This window comes from Trichosurus vulpecula, chromosome 4, assembly GCF_011100635.1.
Source record: "Trichosurus vulpecula isolate mTriVul1 chromosome 4, mTriVul1.pri, whole genome shotgun sequence".
Lineage (NCBI taxonomy): Eukaryota > Metazoa > Chordata > Mammalia > Diprotodontia > Phalangeridae > Trichosurus > Trichosurus vulpecula.
Window position 1 is genome coordinate 124,466,244 of NC_050576.1, and position 20,451 is coordinate 124,486,694.

A 20,451-nucleotide genomic window follows, 5' to 3' on the forward strand; every position below is an offset into this window, starting at 1 on the left:
ACAACCCCTCCATGCCTTAGTGAATTGTTTTTGTTAGGTCAAAAAACTTACGGAAAATTTTCTGGTGACAAGAGTCTCTCAGAAATAAGCTAAGTTGGTTTTTGGAATATAAATCTACAGCCTATCACTCAAAGAAGATTTAGCCTTTGAAAACTCAGGGTTACCCCCACACCAATGAATATCAGAATAAGATTTTAATGGAGGGTGGAAAATCACATGACAAACATTTAAAAATTACTTATACTATCTGTCCTGTCCTAGATATAATCTAAAAGAACCAATAAGAACATATAATTCATTCAAAAGATGTGATCAATACACTGAAAAATGAAATTCAATGTTAGAACCGAGATTAAATTTAATATAATCAAGTTTCTTTCCCTATAATTATGTGCGATAGCCCATAATTATATATTCAATTCAGTTTATAAATACTAAAGTCAAATGAAATATACTCACTTGAGAAAACCAGTCTGCAAGATTTTCTTCTTTTTTTGCTTCTAACCCCAATCTGTAGAAATTGGAAAACAAAAGCAAATCCCCAAATGAAAATGCTATTGTTGGTATTTAAGGAAAACTATAAAAATAGCTTTAAGCAGAAGGGAACAAGTTATAGCTGGTACCAAGGACAACTACAATTCTTCAGAGCAGGAACTGTATTCTTTTTTTTTTTAAATGTTTTTTATTATCTTTTTTTATTTTATTTTTATTTTTAGTTTACAAAACATGGTTCTACATAATTGTGAGTTCCAGATTTTCTCCCCCCCTGCCCCCTCACTCCGCCCTCCCTCACCAAGACGGCATGGAATCTCATATAACTACCACGTATAACTTCGCATTGAATTAATTTATACACTAGTCAAGTTGTGGAGAATTATGACCAATGGAATGAATCATAAGAAAGAAGAAACAGAACCCTCCCCCCTGCAAAAAAACCCAAAAACAAAAACAAAAGAGAAGGAAAAAAAAAGGCGAGCATGAAGTGTGCCTCAATCTGCATTCAAACTTCTTTCTCTGGATGTAGATAGCATTCTCCGTTGTGAGTCCTTTGGAGTTGTCCTTGCACCTTGTGTTGCTGAGAAGAGCGAAGTCTGTCAGGGTTGGTCCTCACGGAACCCATATATCTGTGGCTGTGTACAATGTTCTCCTGGCTCTGCTCCACTCACTCAGCATTATATCGTGTAGCTTTTTCCAGGTTGTTATGAAGTCCATATCATCCTCATTTCTTATGGCACAATAGTATTCCATTACCTTCATATACCACAGCTTGTTCAGCCATTCCCCAATTGATGGGCATCCCTTTGATTTCCAATTCTTGGCTAACACAAAAAGAGCCGCTATAAATATTTTTGTACATATGGGTCCCTTTCCCTCTTGTGATTTCTTTGGGATACAACCCTAGAAGTGGTATTGCTGGGTCAAAGGGTATGAACATTCCTATGGCCCTTTGGGCGTAGTTCCAAATTACTCTCCAAAATGGCTGGATCATCTCACAACTCCACCAGCAACGTAACAATGTTCCAATTTTCCCACATCCTCTCCAGCATTTATCATCCTCCTGTTTTGTTATTTTAGCCAATCTGACAGGAGAGATGTGGTATCTAAGAGTTGTTTTGATTTGCATTTCTCTAATCAGTAGTGATCCAGAACATTTTTTTCATATGCCTATAGATAGCTTTAATTTCTTCCTCTGAAAACTAACTGTTCATATCCTTTGACCATTTCTCAATTGGGGAATGGCTTGCATTCCTATATATTTGGCTCAGGAACTGTATTTTCTATCCCTATAAAAAGTAGTCAGTTCAAATCTTTCTTCAAAAAGCTTTAAAGTACAAAAAGCCAGCAGGTAGGCAAACTCATGTTGTTTATCCCCCATAGGCAGGCAGCCCAAAATGTATTACTAGGCTGTAGAGCACGAGAATAGAGCTTGGAATAGATGAAAAGAACAGATCCTTCTGGGTAGCCATAATTGATTTGTGATGGAACTCAATCCCAAGCCTGGCTGTCACTCCCTATCAGACATGGAAACCGATCAGATTGTCCTGTTGCCAACTAGCAAATGAAAACCTTAATAAAACTGTATGTGAGTATTCCTTTAGTTGCTCTTCTCTCTATATAAATTTAGTATATTGCAGGGATATAATCCTTGAAGCAGGTACTATGACAGAGAAACCTAGCAGAAGTCTAAAGACATGTACCCTACCTCTTTCAAATCTGCATGAACCTGATAGATTTCTCTTATATTCAAAGGATACTTCTTTACACCTGGCAACTTTCTATTATCAGTATGACCAAAATATATCATATTTGACTATTCTTTAACATACCTTAGCTATTTCTACATTTTTAGTTTTTTCTTGAGGAATATAATAGGGTGACATTGTGATAATTTATCATGAATTCTAGTTGGAAGGGAAAAAAGTTCACTTGTTGCTTAAGAGACAGATTCTCTCCAAACAGGAAAACTGTAACTAAAAACTGCTGTTATTTCAAGAGTTCACCTAAGTTCTTGACAATAACATAAAAATGACTGAACCAGTTTATTCCATGTTATACCCCTAAGTACAAACTATTAAATATTGCTAATCGCTATCTTCCCAACTTTCAAAACTTCTAATATAGAAAATCTCTTCATAAAAGTATATTCTAACTGACTATAATAAACAAGAACTATGTTTATAAATAAAACATGTAAGACTCTAAAATGTAATGTGGATCTTCACAACTCTCATCTTTTAAATAATCTTAGTTTTAAACTTAAAATCCTTATCTCAAAAAGGAAATTCCAAATCTTCCTACCCTTCCTTATTAAAAAACACCCCTCCTCTCCCCAAAAACCTCTTTCTTGCTTATACCAGATCTTAATTACTCATGCTATGGTTTTAGCACTTAGATTATGTTTGTATCTAAGAGCTCATACTGACCAAAATAAGCTGTATACATTTTAAACTAGTTTGATTCAACCAAAATTTCTGGCTCAGATTTTGTGGGGATTAAATATATGTGTGTGCTACACACACACACACACACACACACACACACACACACACACACACACACGTGTTACCTTGTTTGTTTCTTAGGTCCCTGACCTTCTCCTGCTCCACCTGAAGACATCCCACTACCATGGTCCTTGGAGGATTCTTTCTTTTGACTGTCATTTTGTTTCTGTGACTTATTTTGCTTTTCAGATATATTTTCCTTTTCTTTCTTCTTTTTATCCTTGTCTTCAGTCCCAGTGGCAGAAACTGGTTTGTAATCCACTCCTGTCAGAGACTTGTACTGTGCCTTCAACTGAAGGAGTTCCTGTACAGCTGCATCTACTTTATCCTTTGAGACAATAGAAAAGGAAAATACAAGCCAATATGAATCATACACGCGCACACACACACACACGCATTTGTGTATTGGACCAGATCTGTGACTTCCAGGGAGTTCCAGTGAGGCACTTGCTTTTTACAATCTGAGATTGCCTGAGATGCTAGCAGGTGAAAGACTTGTCTGATCCAAAATACTGCAGGAGCAAAACAAAGTTATGTCTTTCTGATTCCTAGCCCAGCTCTCTAACCAAGATGCCATGCTTTTGCTCTCATAAGGTATGATATATTTTCTAAATTAAAAAAAAAAAACTCCACATTTTACTCCACAGAATCTATTCCTGCTTCACTCATATTAGTACCATATACTCTATTACTTCTACAAACATAATAATAAAGGAACTTTTCAGGAAGACTTATGACAACATAGAAGTAGATTATAAGAAAAAATATAAACACAGACCTTGGTGACTTTTTCAGCTTTTAGTTTCCGAACTTCATCTCCTTGTGCAGCCACTTGGTCAAAAAGAGCTTTGGCTTCGGGTGTATCAGTAGCACTGGTTTCAATGATTTTGGCTGGACTTGAAACTGAACTCTGAAATGGAGGCTGATTAGGCTTGTATTCTTGTCCAGTTTTTTCTTTATACTCAGCTTTTAAGGAGAGTAACAGTTTTACAGCTTCGTCAACTTTATCCTGGGTCAAAAGAAAAATAACACATATATACACAAAAGGGAAAATTGTGAAGATAAATAATAGAAGTCATAGAGACTTAATCAAGAAGAGAACATGAGTGTGCTTTTCAATCCTTAAATAACCAGGAGAATAATTCTGTAAATTGTATTTTCCCTATTTTTAATTGCTAGCTAGTACTTTAAGACCTGCACAGTGCTTTACGTATCTCTCTCAATCCTTACAACAACCCACTGAAGTAGGTGTCCTTATTGTACCCACTTAATGATGAAACTGGGGCTGAAAGAGGTTAAAAGTGACTTGTCCAGGGTCACGCAGTAAGTATTTGAGGCTGGATTCAAATTCAGCCATGGTACAACCTTGCTGTCATAGATACACTGAAAGCAAGCAAGAGTTATTAAACCATTTGACCTAAAGGTACAGGGAAAAAAAACTAAGGCAAAGTTAAGAACAGGACTCATATGTATAATACATATTCAGTTCACAAGAACAAATTTATTCAAGAAGTAGGTTGAATTTCTATAAATCGAACATCTTGTTTTGTGTATGCTGAAAGCCAATCTGGAGATGCACCACATGTAGGTCCACAAATCCAGGAAAAGGGAAAAAGAGGAAAAAAATTTAGGGTACAGAGAAGACCATTTTAAAAAACTATCACTGTTTTCCTAGGTAGTTGGATAACCTTTGGATGCACGTAGGGAGAAAAAATTCTGTAGCTCAATCACAATTTAAAAAGCAAGAAATTCCCCTTTCAAAAGTTGCAAATGAACTACATAACCCATCACGCATTTTTAAAATGCCTATGTTTAAGGCACTGCATGGACTACAGGATGTGATTATTCTGGTGATTTTAACTGCATCCCTGTATATGTATATGGCATACCCTTTGGTATTAGAACTTTTTCCAAGTGGTAATCTAAAGATCCTTTTATTCAGTCTCATCATTCCCAATGTTAGTAAGGGATAGCACCAATGGTGGGAGACAGGAACTACATTATCTTGCCTGATGTTTTTGCAATACAGGGTGTGAGTCTGAAGAAATAAACTGCTTCTGAGCAATAAAAGTGAAAGGTGGTTTCTGGCTTATATGCGAAAGGCCCAAACCATGAACATACCTTTGGAGCTTTTTCAGATTTCAGTCTCCGGACCACTTCTCCTTGTTCAGCCACTTTATTATAGAATGCTTTACTGTCTACTGAACTGGAGCATGTACTATGGGGCACAGAGGGGGTAAGAGGAGATGAAGTAGAAAGAGGAGAAGCCGAAGGGAGACCACCTGGTTTGTATTCCTGGCCTGTCTTTTGTTTGTATTCTGCCTTTAAAATTAGAAGCATTTTCACAGCAGAATCTATCTGATCCTGAGAAGGGAAAAGAGAAATGTCGATCATCAGTGTATATACATTTGAAAAATGAAATATACACATTTTAAAATTAGCTGAATGAAAATGGAGAAATGTCAAGAAAGATCAAATAATTTTCTTAACTCTTTCTGCAGAGAAAAGCACATTTAAAATAGGTCCTATTTTTCAGTAAAAGCAAAAAATGAATGGTAAAGAAATAGATGAGACATTGTTCAAACAAACATTCTCTGAGGGGGGTGTAATCTAACTGAACCTTGAATAAGCAGAAAATGAAGACAAATAAACACTCACGACAAAGCAATAACTTATACAACAAAGTATTTGTTTTATAATGTTTTATAAAGTTTTATAATAATTGGGGAACTAAATATTCTGATTAACTGGAATACGGATCCTAAACAGATTATCAGTTTTCAAAGAAATTTGCTGAAAAACAAAAATACCATTACAAGACAAAACTATTCATTATATTTTTTTTTACTATCTCAATGATTCTTCAATTTCATCAATGTAGGTAAATCCCTCAGAAGATATCACTCTATCTCTAAAAGACAATCCATCCATGCCTGATTATCCTGTGATTCATTTCAAACACATCACAATACATACATACCAATCATTATTTAACTTTCTGTATAAAATGATAATGATAACGGAATACTGCTGCAGTGATACAGGAAACTGAATAAAATCTATACTTACCCATGTGCTATAATATACTCACACATTTTTTTAAAATTCCTGATTTTTATAGGATACAAATGACTATTAAAAGTAAAGTAAAGGAAGGCGTGTGTAGTGGTAGGGGAAGAGATAAGGTGAATAAGGACTAGGGAGCTAATCCTGTTGAACTTCCTAGTTTTTTAAAATCTAAGTAAACAGGAATCTACCAGAATAAATATTGAGGATAATAAAAACTCCTTTATCACGTGGTAGCCTTCATTTCTTGCAAATCTTCCCTGAACCATTCAGGACAGTGTTCTAGACACTGTGGGCACAACATATATACAAGGCAGTATGGTATGTGAACTAGCTCTGGGTTTGAAGCTAGGAGACATGAGGTCAAATACTGATTTAGACACTTTGCAAATATGAGCAAGCTGCAACCTTTCATTTCAGTTTCCACATCAATAAAATGAGGATGATGATTATACTACCTACTTCAAAATAAGAACAATTTGCTAATTAAGCTTAAACATTATATAGTACACAATGCTATACATACAAAGCTCCCAACAAGTGTTAATATATATGTAAATGTGTATTTACATGTATGTATGTATATATGTATGCAAGTACATGCTGAAGTATGAGACAGATAAATTAGACCTGGAAGGAACTTCAGAAATTATCCTCAGTAAAAGTGAGAATGCGGAGTAAATAAAACTGATGCAAATGATAATGAAGAATTTACAGAAAACACTAAGCAGTCTGTGATAAAGGAAAAAGATACCCAATAAAAACATTGCCTGTTTTAATATAAACACAAAATACATCCAAACTCCTAACAGCCATCACAGCTATACTCCAAACTACCAGGAGAAGGCAGTATTACATAAAAGATTATCTTTGACAAAAACTGAACATAAAACAAAAAACAAAAAACTGTGCCTAATTTCTAAAACTGAAAAATTAAAGGAGGCGAGAGGGGTTTCATTGATTGGAAATTAAGAAAAGGTTTAAAATAAAAATATTTGTACATTCCAAAATTCCTTTGAAAGAAAAATATTTTTAACCACAAAAAAAAAGCTTCATACATGTTAATCAACTAGAACACTGCAGTTTTCTAAAAAAAGATGCTGCACAGGGTTTTATGTTTTGTTCAAATGAAACTTTGGAGAAGGCATTTGGACAACAGATATAAAAGGCAGAATCTATGAATTTAAAACAAAGGACCAGGTTTGTTTTTAGTTTAAAAAAAATGGACTTATACACAAAGCATATGAATTACTGCACTTTAACAATGAATAAAACTTACTGATCTCACAAGACCTAAACTCCCCCCACAAAAAAACTCTGAAATGTCAATGGGCATATGAGTAGTCTCCTACTTTTTGAATTTCACTTTAACCTCTAAGCACCATTATTTCATCAATTAGACTTTAAACTAGTGAAAATGTCTAAAGTGAAATTTACTTTTTCCTCCTCTCCTTCAAACCATAACATAAAAACTTAATGTCAAATGTGACCACAATTTGTGCTCAAGGAATATCTTAGTGCTTGATGCCATTTATTACACCTTTGTAGATCTTTTCTGCCTACCTCACCTTATTATACTACTTTTATTGTAAATGGTTCTGCCATCTATGGAACAAGAAGAGGAGAAAGCTGAAGCAAAAGAAAGCTAACTACAAGAAACTGAAGGTGGATATCCAGGTCTGTAATTCTGACCTGTCTTATGTTTATACTCTGCTTTTACAGTTAAAAGCTCTTTCACAGCATCACCTATCTGATCCTAAAGCAGAAAAGAGGAAAAAAACCCCAAAGTATATACGTTATATCCTGAAACAACCTCCTCATGTCAAACTCTGACCAGTCCAACTGTGTATCAAAGTATTTTATCCCTAAAGGGATCATACTAAATACAACATTTTCAAGAAACAAAATGCCTAAATAAAGTCATATGGATAAAAATCTAAGAGCTTATGTATGATACAATACCAAGCCTGACAATTAAATGGATATTTGGTGCTTATAAAGCAGTGCTACCACCTTGAAATCACCACTCTAAATTAAATGGTTTACAATGGCTCTACCAGGTAGACAATTCTATTTACTATCATTTTCACTGAGATAATTATCACAAGGTATGAACTTCAGTATGATTATTTAAAAAGTGTCATCGTATAATGGGAATAGAACTAGCAAGATGTGGCTTTGTCACTTACTGACTTATAACTGTTTTACTTATTTGTTAAATAGGATGAGTAATGCTTATACCACCCGTATAGGATTAATGAGAATACTTTGTAAATACCACAGTAGAATATAAATATGAGACATCATCAAATAGCTATCTTCTTAAAATGTAGCAACCACTAAACTTGGAAGTCTAGGTTTCACCAGTAAGATGAACTCCCAATAAACCTCTCCATGACTTTTATGGAAATATGAAACACAAACACTAAACAAAAACCATGGGGCAGCTAGGTGGCATAGTGAGTAGAGCACCAGCCCTGGAGTCAGGAGGACCTGAGTTCAAATCCAGCCACTTGACACACTTAAGCTGTGTGACCTTGGGTGAGTCACTTAACCCCAATTGCCCTGCATTCCCCCTCCAAAAAAAACAAAAAACCAAACCAAACAAAAAAACCAAAAAACAAAAAACCATTTACCTACTCAGAGAAACAGGTGAATTACATTCCACTGGCTATTAAAGTCACGCTAAATATTAAACTAGTTCACCAAAAAGTTAGAGAGGAGATTAACATATAAATCTCACTATGCTTTAAACAGATAGAAAACTATTCATTTGACAGATAAAATTTGAGGATAAAAGCAGTGATTTCTAGCTATGAAATGCAGTGTTTGTGCTGTGAAAATTGTGACACCTTACCTTTGCATTCAAGAGCTCTTATTTAGTTGTTTTTAACCTAAAACTAACTCTGGGGAAATGATGCTTAGCAGTATTAAACCTTAGTCTTTTGCAGAGAAGAGCATAATTCCCCTAAACTTTGGAAAGGTTGAACATGGCTTCAAAATGTACTCCGAATGACAGGAAATACTGGACTAATGCTGAGGGGCCAGGATTCCCAAGAAGTATCATTCCTTGAAATACAGCTCAAGCACAGATGTCTAGGGATCTACTGGCTAATGTAAGAAGTGGTAATTTGAAGTTCAGGGCCTACATACTCAAGCCCAAGGACAAGGAAATTTAAAAAAGAAATAAGCCTTTATAATGTGTTACAAATTGCAAGAAATGAAATTTCTAAACATTAAGCTAGAGCAGGCCTGCACAACCTGAGGCTTGCAGGCCGGGACACTTATGCCAAGCCAGCTCACAGGTTTTGCAGGTCTGAACTACAGGGTCTAACACTACAGGGTCTTGGTGTGGTGTAAGCAGATTTAATTCATGCATTTATAATATCATAATTCACTTCATTAAGCCTACCTTTGAGGCCTTTTCAGCTTTGAGTTGACGAACCACTTCTCCTTGTGCAGCAACTTGATCATAAAGAGACTTATTGTCTAGAGTAAAGGAACTCTTTGACATGGAGGAATCCTTTTGTACATCAGTTGGAGGATTTCCGGGTTTGTATTCCTGGCCAGTTTGCTCTTTATATTCAGCTTTCAAAGCCAAAAGTTGCTTTACAGCTACATCTACATCTTCTTTGGCTGCTTTCTTTGCTTTTAATTCTCGTACAACATCTCCCTGAGCAGACACTCTGTTGTAAAGGGCTAAAGCATTCTCTGGGATCTCAAGATCCTTATGCACAGGTGATGCAGCCTTTTCTTTCAAAGCAGTTACCTTCAAAGACAAAACAAAAAATATTCAGTTCATGTGGAATGCAGATAAATTCTCTCAAAATACACCCACAAATGCAACTTTTCCATCCAAAAATGGCTTTCCAGGTTTTTGTTTTAATTTTAACAAAATTGAGCCATAGCTAACAGAGATCTTTCCCTGTAAAATGGTCCTGGAGAAAAGCTACTTCAGGAAGAAAATGAAGTATCATGATCGATCAATCAATAAGCATTCATTAAGCACCTACTATATGCCAGGCACTGTATTAGGTGATGGAGACATTAAGACAAGTAAAACAGTCCGGACTTCAAGGAGCTTATATTCTGTTGTCTACAAAAAGAATACATTTACCTCACTCTTTGTTGTTCCTGCTTTAGTCTTTTCCTTTGAGCCAGATGTTGGCATTTCCTTTGTATGGCCATCAGGGATGTATATCAAAATGCATGGGGCTTCTTTGCAACTATAGGGACTAAAATAAAAAGTAGATGGGGGAAGGGGGGAGGCGGGAAGAATACCATAAAAAACCTTGAATACAAATTAAAAAGAAAAATATAAATTGAATATATGATATTTTAAAAACAGAAACAAAGAACTAACCTTTTTAAGCTTCAAGCTACAATAGTTCATTTGACTACCTTCATGACTCCTTAGAGATTTTTAAAAGTCTCACAAAAGTACCTATATGCAGATTACTTTATTACTGTACTCACTTTCTAGGAATCTCCCAACTTTATACCCATTTATTCACCACCATTGGATCTACATCCCAAAGAAATCAAAGAAAGATGAAAAGGATCTATGTACAAAAATATTTGTAACAGCTCTTTTTGTACTAGCCCAAAACTGTAAACTAAGGGTATGTCTTTCTACGAGAGAATGGCTAAGCAAACTGATACATAAATGCAACTGATTATTATTTTGTACCACGAGAAATGCTAAAATGGTCAATTTAAAAGGAAATAAAGACTTTATGAAATGCTGCAGTGTGAAGCAGAATAAGAATAATTTATACAAAGAAACAACTGTGAAAGACTTCAGAACTCTTGATCAATGCACAATGATAAACTATGAGTTGAAAAGAAAGATAAAGCACGCCACTCATCATCTAACAGAGATAAAACTTTAAATTTGGCAAGAAAGCATTTTTAGATAAAGCTTGAATGGGAATCTGTTTTGCTCTACAATATAGGAATGTATTGAGATTTTTTGTTTCTGCTTTTTGTTTAACTGGAGAAGAAAAAAAGGAATAGATTAATAAAAGAAATTCTTGTTACTTAAAAAAAATTTAAAAGGCAGAAAAAGGCAAATTAATAATGACACATCAACTTTTTATTTATATTCAATTTTTCATTGATGTGGAAAAAATTTAAGAGAGAATATTATAAAACTGCTAAAATACATATTTAACTTTAACTATGACATTAGCAGTACTATACACAGGCACAGAATAAATCGCTTAGTCAAAATACATTCTACCAGAAATCCTAAAAATACACTTGTGTTCCTCATCCTGTCACATAATTTTCCCACCAAAGTGCTGATCCTGAAAGCTTTATGTCTACTGCCATTTCCTCTTAACTTTTCATCTCACTTGGAAGACTTGTTTCTCCCAATAAACTCTTTCCCTGTAACAATAGTTTGTTTGATCTATTATCCTGGATGACATAAAACTATGGAGGCTCAACCTTCTCAATCAGGGAAAATGTGTAAAAATGGCAGGTGTGCATCAGGTGGAGATAGAGCAACAGAGTGTGCACTCCATCTTAAGGGTTGTCAAAGACAAGGAAAAATCAGCCAGGAAAAAATGTAAAAAAAAAAAATTAAGCAACATATTACTTCCTCAGTCTCTGGGTTATCATCAAATTTAAAATTGATGCTTTGTCAATTGATAAAGTAAGACTTTAAAGTAAAGTTGAGGTGGCTAGATGCCACAGTGAATAGAGGTCAGGAGGACCTGAGTTCAAATCTTGTCTCAGATGCTTGATACTTACTAGCTATGTGACCCTGGGCAAGTCACTTAACTCCGACTGCCTCACAATAAATGAATGAAGGAAAAAATAAATGAAGTCAGGACAAAAAGGACAAAAGACACATAAAAGGAGGAGCTCTATTCCAAATGCTGTTATAATAAAAACACTTTTTTTTTTGCTCAAGGGCAAAGGATATCTTTTGTCAGACAATGAAAATGATTAAATATACTTTAAGGACCAAGTTTTGACTTCTTGATAGAGACGGGGTGAGAGTAAACTACTAAGAATTGGTGAAAAACATTGTATATCATATTCTAATGAAACTCTCACAATCCAATGCAACTGTTATTCATCTCTTAAAGATAGTCTATAGAAGATGGCAGTGTGAAAACAGGGACTCGCTTGAGCTCTCCCCCAAATCCCTCTAAATACCTGTAAAAAATGAATCTAAACAAATTCTAAAGTTACAGAACCCACAAAATGACAAGGTGAAACAAGTCTCCAGCCCAAAATGGCCCAGATGGTCACTGGGAAGGGTCTATTGCACCATGCTGAGATTGGAGCATAGCCCGTCATGGGCTGTGCCAGGACAGACCAGGCCTAAGGGCACTGAATCACTGAGCTGTAGTTTCCAGACTTCTAAATCCACAAAGACAACAGAGCAGGTCAGTGGGAAAACTGCTGGATCTGGGTGAGACAAGTACATGGTCTGGCCCCCAGACCCAGGGGGGTGGAGGTGGCTGCAGCAGTGGCAGCTATTTCTGGAGCTCCAGGCCCACAGACGGTGGGGGAATCAAGCAGCTGATCAGAACGGGATTGTGGAAACACAATCAGGATAACACAAGATTTAGCATCTTCTACGTTAAGGGATTGAAGGGCTTGGAATATGAAAATCTGAAGGTCAAAGGAGCTAGGATTAAAACCAAAAATCACCTACTCAGCAAAACTGAGTGTAATACTTCATGGCAAAATATGAATTTTCAATGAAATAGAGGACTTTCAAGCATTCTTGGCCTTGCCCTGCTTGGATCTAGGTCCCAGTCCAGCTTGCTGTTTCTTAGGGGAGGAGGAGCGCTGGGGTGGCAGAGCTTTGTGGCAGCTGTGGAGAAGGAGTCCTCTTGGTAATTACACGGCAGAAAGGAGCACTTGTACTCACTGACCAGAGTATAGAGCATAGGCCAGGAGAGGGGTATCATACCACTTCAGACTAGAAATAGCTCTGAAAACAGCAGCGCAAAACCCCTGAAATTTGGGACAAAGCACCCTCCACTCTGAAAGCAGTCTTACCCTGACAAAGAGTTCAAAAGTCAAGTAATTGGCTTGGAAAATGAGCAGGCAGTATAAAAGGACTCAGACTACAGAATCTTTCTTTGGTGACAAAGAAGATCAAAACATACGGCCAGAAGAAGTCAACAAAGTCAAAGAGCCTAAATCAAAAGCCTCCAAAAAAATATGAATTGGGCTCAGGCCATGGAAGAGCTCAAAAAGGATTTGGAAAATCAAGTAAGAGAAGTAAGAGGAAAACTTGGGAAGAGAAATGAGAGTAACGCAAGAAAATCATGAAAAACAAGTCAATGACTTGCTAAAGAAGACCCAAAATACTTAAGAAAATAACCCCTTAAAAAACAGACTAACCCAAATGGCAAAAGAGCTCCAAGAAGCCAGTGAGAAGAAGAATGCCTTAAATTAGCCAAATGGAAAAAGAGGTCCAAAAGACCACTGAAGAAAATACTCCCTTAAAAATTAGAATGGAGCAAGTGGAAGTTAGTGACTTTATGAGAAATCAAGAAATTATAAAACAGAACCAAAAGAATGAAAAAATGGAGGACAATGTGCAATACTTCCCTGGAAAAACCACTGACCTGGATAATAGATCCAGGAGAGACAATTTAAAAATTATTGGACTACCTGAAAGCCATGGTCAAAAAAACAGCCTAGACATCATCTTTCAAGAAATTATCAAGGAAAACTGCCCTGATATTCCAGAGCCAGAGGGTAAAATAGAAAGAATCCACCGATCACCTCTTGAAAAAGATCCCCCAAACTCCTAGGAATGTTGTAGCCAAATTCCAGAGTTCTCAGATCAAGGAGAAAATATTGCAAGCAGCCAGAAAGAAACAATTCCCCCCTCAAAAAAAAAAAAAAAAAACACTTTAAAAAGATATTCTAAATATCTGTTTAGCACTATTTCTTAAAGTTTTTATACAAGAAATTTAGCAGAAATTGAAGAGGTGGTATCACAAAAGAAAAACCACTTTAATTTAAAATAAAAGGCATCTTAAAAATCTAACCATTTCACTACATAAAGCCCACTTAAAATTTAAATTATTCAGTTTAAAAATGTTTCCCTAAAATGCCAAAGTTTTATGTTATGTAAAATAATTCCATTGATAATGCTAAATATAGAAAGACAAATGTGACAATTTAGAATTCTGAACAGCTGTTAATTACTTACTAGATGATTACCCAGCTTGAAAGATATTATTCAAGACATTACCTTTAGGAAAAAACATAAAATTTACACTCATAATTCTGATAACCAAGCACATCTGCTTACCTAAAAGGTTCATAGGGTTGATCACAAATAAAAAATCCTCTTCTCTGCAGTTGTATTATATCTCCTTTCTTCAAATCCTTAAGGCAGGGATCCCCTAACATTAGTTCTTCTTGCTATAAAGATGGTTTAAAAGAAAAACACATTTTCTCAAAATGTGAGCATGTGAAAGGCTACAAGAACATATTTAATATAATAAATGGCTATAGCATCTGTGAAACTTATGTATCTCAAAAATTTCCTATGGCTTCAGCATATCCTAAAAAATTGTTCAGAATCTGTGCCACCACCCTCACCTTAAAAAAACTTAAACATACGGCACAGGTTTTCTTAGAGAACAAAAATGAATCACCTTCTCTGCAAAGTGAGTATAAGACAAAACTTTAAAAAACCTTTCAAGTAAGAATATGACCTAATTCTTGCAGCATTAAAAAAATACTATTTGCTATAAAATACCATGTTTCTTAACAATAGGAGGAACCGAAAATTCCTTCAAGAGATACGAAGCTTCTGCTTCCAAAAAGTCTGTTTTGTTAAGATGAGAGGCCAGAATAATTTCTTCATTGTGATTACTGAAAAGAATTATAGACCAATTCTAACTTTTACTCTTTTAACAAGGTAAAGTTTAATAGTGGCCTATAATGCATGGGTGGCAGTGGTGATTTTTAAGTTCTAGCTTATGGAACATTGGCAGAGAAAAACAACCTTTTCCAGATTCCTAATCACAGAAATCAACAGCTAATAACCTATCAAATATCAACTCTACACTTTAATATCACATTTGTTCTAATGTCTGAAATACTACTAGTGATCGCATTTTTAAAAAAATAAACATTTCCAAAGAAAAGTGTAGATAGCAGCAGGACCAAATGACAATTGCTTTACTCTAAACAACCTTGCTATTCTTGTTGATGTACTGTTTGAAATCTTCATCTTTTCCAATAACTGGCTTAGAGATGAGGTGCTCATAAGTGACACACACTGTTGGAGTGAGAGGAGAATCTGCAGTCTCTGCAAGCCAGGTGATCTTAGTGGTCTTCTTGTAATCCTTGTTGTCTAAGTTCAACTTCCCATCAAGGGATACAATTTTTCCATTTGAATTTCTAAATATAAATTGGAAAAATATTTCAAAGAAAATGAATCAAAACTCCATAATGTTTGTCTTAACCTTGGTAAATTAAAAAGTTTTAGCCATTTGACATCAGAAAATTTAACATGAATTATTAATATACTACCCATACAAATTCTTCGTTATTATCAGGAATTTGCATGTGATTATTAGCACAAACTCAGATTTAAGATTATAAATAAAACTCAGTTTAGACATAAATACAATAGAAGAATGGAATCTCAGAAAATGAAGATCTCTCAGATTTAGTCCAACCCCTTATCAGAAGTCTGAGTACTCTCTACAATCTGTTAAGAAGTTCTACCTCACATTAAACTGGAATCTGTCTTTCACTGATCCTAATTCTACCCTACGGGAATTCTACCTTTATACTTAATACATCTAAAACCTAGTTTATAGGTGCTACCTATTACAGGAAGCAATGTGGACATAAACCATTTTAAACCAAGGAAACTAGCACTTTAAGAGTATTGGAAATATCCAACTTGTAACTGCAATGAAGAATTAACACTGGATCATAAAAAAGCACCAAATCATTAAGATGTTTTTGTTGACTTTGTTCCATTAATAATCCCATTTAAAAACAACTATGATATCTTGGTGGTGCAAAACTGGCAAATGAACAGAAAACAAAGTAACTCCTATATTTAACAATTTATACAACTGGGCAGAGGTAACAGATTAACTGTACTGGTTAGACACATAAGAAGCAATTGTTTAGAAATATCTTAAAGACTTGAGAACAAAAGACTATTTCTTACTTGTGTATTTTAGTGATGATGATGTTGCCCCAATTTATAAATGTTACGATCTCACCCTCTGATAAGGTCTCTGCATCGGCACCTTCAATGAGCACTTTGGGGCCATACCACACAGACTTCAGACCTACATCAACATTCTATATCATATGAAATAGAAAAGCATCAGTATGACAAACTATACCGGTAAAAATCTGAATTCATGTATCATATACATTATGTACAAATATGTATATCTTATTACAAAGTGATAGTATGATATAGATAAAAGGGTAGGACTTGGAGTCAGAAGACCTGGGTAGGAATCTTTCTCAGACACTGGCTTGTGAACCTGGACAAATCACTTCAATGGTAAGCCTCAGTTTCCTCAGCTATAAAAAAGTAGTTGGACTCAGCAGCCTCCAAGATTCCTTTCAGTCCTAAAGTTATGATCCTATGACCTCTAAGGTCCCTTCCAGCTTTGAATCTATGATCCTACAAAGAAAAATAATTAATCTGTGCAGTAACTATGCTTCTTTGCAACACTGTCTAAATGCTACAATTTTATAAAAGTTATTTATTGCTACTCTCATACACTTTTGAAATGAAATTCGTTTCAGCTTTCAAATAGTTTAAGTACATGTTACAAGTAGTCAATCTCTTACCCATGTCAACCAAGTGCTACCTGCCTACATACTAGCTCCCTGCTGCTCTCACAGGAGTGAAAAAAAGATGAGACCACAAATGTGTGATGGTAGGAGCAGCACTAACAAGTAAGGCCACTTTAGAAGAAAGTGTGGCATCCTTTGCAGCACAATTTTCAAGGATAGTGGCTACCCAGGGACTTTACGAAAATTCTGCATTTTCAGCTCAAGGTGCTACTTTAGGACAACACAATTTATCTTGGGAACTTGGGGAATGTGGAGAAAGTCTACTTCAGGTTGCTGCCACCATAACCAGACAAGCGTTATCAATATCTGGCACCACACACCCAACAGTAGAAGTCTGAGAAGGGTCAAAAAAAAAAATAACCCAACAAGTGAATAAATAAAATTCACTAAGTTTTGCCTGAAAATTCAAACTCTAAAAAAAGTAATGACACTATAAATAATGACAAAAAAAAAGAAAAAACCAAAATGGAATATTATGTAATTATAATGACCAAGCTTAGCCCCAGAGCAGATATGAAGAAATGCATCCCTGATCCCTTATCTGAAGAGGTCACTAGGCCACAGTCATGGAACACTGAATAGATATCAAACCCAGGCAATGGGTTGGTTGAGCATCAATTTTGCAAAACTGTTCTTTTCCTTTTTTTCCTCTTTCTTTATTGCTCTTTGTTACAGGGAATGGTTCTCTGGGTGGAAGAAAAGATGGGATAAATTTGGAGATGAAAGAATTATAAAAGCAGAAGACAGCTATAAAAAATTATTTTTTTAAATCCAATGATAAATGTCATGTATAGTTAAATATATGATGCTTGCATTTTCCAACAATCTTTTACTCCATGTTAACTTAACTTTACCACTTTAATCTATTATTATTTTTGTTAATCACTAACAAGTTTGGATTATTTAGAATGAAATCTGGATACTTGATATTTTGATCTGAAACTATTCTTGCTTCAAAGTGATGGTCCAATGGTTCTACTATGAAGAGGGAGGTTATATGCTACTAAGCCATGTCAAATTTGCTGCCTACAAAACTCCAGGGTACAGCCCAAACCAGACTAAAACGTAATTGTGAAATGTTAAAATACAACATGGATAATTTTATGTTAATGGTAATTTTGGTAATTTTAATGTTAATTTGTGGATTTCAAAGTCAATATATGGCCCACCATTTGATTTTGACACCACTGTACTAAACTCTCATGGTGCCTTGCTGAGTAACCAGAAATAGGGCTACGGCCTAAGTGGGTGTCAAGGAGCCTGTTACAGAGAACAGCAGCACAACCACAATTGAGGTTGCTTCCATTTTTGGCTAAGACTCCAAGGCCTCACTTTTTAAGTAGAGCAGCAAATTAGGAGTTACTTGAGTGGAGTCAAAGGATGGCAAATTTAGGGCAGAAAGGGATCTCTGACACCATCTAATACAAACGTTGGCCAAAAGTCTAGAAGGGGGAATGTATCAACTTTTACGATTTAAGGTGGAGAGAACTATTTAATCAGCAAGATATAGTGAAAAGAGCACTAATTTTGATAATGAAGACCTGAGTCTGAATGACTTGCTAACTCTGCAGCTTTCTACCTGTGTGACTTCTGTGGGCCTTCTTATCTATAAAATGAGAGACCTGGACTAAACGATTGCTGAGGTTATTTCTAGCTCCAGATTCCATGATCTATCAGGATGACACCAGGCTCAATAAGTACTTAGGATTATCATGGAGGATTACCCTCCATGTAAATAGGGATGTTCTATGAATAAGGATGTTTCTTTGCAGCGGGAGTTCTTAACCTTTTTTGTGTGTCAAGGACTCAACTCTGGCAATTGGGTGAAATCTATAGATCCCTTCCTAGAATGTTTTTAAAAGTACAAAACAAAAATCTTAGAATGCCAAAGAAAACCAATTTTATAGGAATGAAATTATTAAAAAACAAAGAGTTCATGGATCCCAGGTTAGGAACCCTTGTTCTACAGCTCTGGATAAAAGACAAAGGTCTTAAGATCAGAGATTTGGCTGGAAGCAAGGGTTACCAATTAATATCATGTCTGAGAATTATTACATTTTAAGAGGGGGAAGAGATCCTATGAGTCATAAAGTTTATCCTACTAGACTTGTTTGCAGATGAAATAAACTTTTTCTAATGGGTTTAATCCTAGGAAGTGGTTTCATATTAGTAGTTGATGGTCAAGATGTTAAACATTTCATAAGAACAACTTATTTCCCTTATATTATAATCAGGGAAATAAGTACAAAAAAGTACTGATTAGTTTATCCCCAAACCTTAAGAAATTATGCTAGTCATAAAGTACTTCCCATCAGTAACTATTGGCACGATGGCACAATGCCTTCCTTCTAAACTCCAACCACTTTCCTAAGAGAGAACAACATTAACAAAATCATAGTGTGACCTTTGGGTGTTTAGCCACTTCTTTCATCTCTTCCTGAGCTTCAGGTATGTTCACAGTGATCACTTCCTTCTGTAGTAAAGCAATATATCGAGGAGCCACAGGGTCTATAACCTTCAAAAATTAAAGAGCAATGAATACCTTATATTAAAAATCTTCTAGTCAAAAACAAAATGTCACACAATCAAAAGGCATGACACAGGAATATTAACTGGTTTTCTTTGTTACTGCACTTATACACTATTGTTTACCTGCTAACTCTCTTCTGACAGGTAAATGCCAAACAAATGAGGAAAATCTAAGCCAAGACCACAAAAAGTTTAAATTAACTTTCAAAGAAAAACTTCTTGGCAAAGGGAGTAGGTAGGATTTGGAATAACACACTTCAAATATCTAGACATGAGTCTTCCTATTGGGCATCAGAAAATAATTATACCCTATAGGTAAATATCCTAAATCTGCCAGTAGACTTCTGCTGAGGGTGGTAGTAGAAGGGGAGCAATTTTAAAGAAATATGCATATTTTATGATTTAGTTTCACTTTAAACAAATCATTAGGCAATATATTTAAATGCAGAATAGCATTAGGTCACTATAATAAGGCAATCTCGTAATACAACACTAAAAACGAATAAACTGTAGATTACTTTTAGTAGTCACACTAGCTGTGTTCTAAACCTACTCCATCTTTAAAATAGATCATGGGTTTTCTACATTTGGGGGATGGCATTTTTTTTTAACTTCACAGTTCAGCTTAAAGTTGTCCAGGAAAAACACAACAGTATTTGAGGGATACAAAAAACACAGGAGGGAAAACAACTAGAGGATATAAACATATCCTGCTTAGTGTTAACTGATTCCTCAAAAACATGTTAGATGAAACATCACAGGGTCAGTTAGTTAGAAATAATGTTATATATATATATCTATATGTGTGTGTGTTATGATGTTAGAACAGGTATTATGGTAGGGTAGATTTATAACTACTAACATTAATCCAAATTCAATTGTATGGGAAGTATATGTAGGTACCCAAAATAATAGTAATTCAAAAATGTATCCATTTTTTATTTCTGCAGGTACATTTGAATTTCCTTTTGAATGCAGGAGGCTCTAGCATTTTAGGAATTTATAGGAAAATAATGAAGCCACATTG

The 20,451-nt window shown here is 35.3% G+C and overlaps 1 protein-coding gene across 2 annotated transcripts in view; it reads right to left on the reverse strand.

Moving 5' to 3' along the window:
- Positions 1 to 20,451, reverse strand: part of EPRS1 (glutamyl-prolyl-tRNA synthetase 1) — a 67,640-nt gene that overhangs the window by 25,230 nt on the left and 21,959 nt on the right. For both annotated transcript variants that reach the window (XM_036754244.1, XM_036754243.1), the window contains 10 exons: positions 19,300 to 19,410; positions 16,249 to 16,385; positions 15,254 to 15,461; positions 14,362 to 14,474; positions 10,186 to 10,303; positions 9,481 to 9,837; positions 5,124 to 5,366; positions 3,781 to 4,011; positions 3,068 to 3,330; positions 460 to 511 (listed from right to left, as the gene is read on the reverse strand). In XM_036754244.1, coding sequence (XP_036610139.1) covers positions 460 to 511; positions 3,068 to 3,330; positions 3,781 to 4,011; positions 5,124 to 5,366; positions 9,481 to 9,837; positions 10,186 to 10,303; positions 14,362 to 14,474; positions 15,254 to 15,461; positions 16,249 to 16,385; positions 19,300 to 19,410 — 1,833 coding nt within the window. The remainder of the gene's footprint in view (positions 1 to 459; positions 512 to 3,067; positions 3,331 to 3,780; positions 4,012 to 5,123; positions 5,367 to 9,480; positions 9,838 to 10,185; positions 10,304 to 14,361; positions 14,475 to 15,253; positions 15,462 to 16,248; positions 16,386 to 19,299; positions 19,411 to 20,451) is intronic.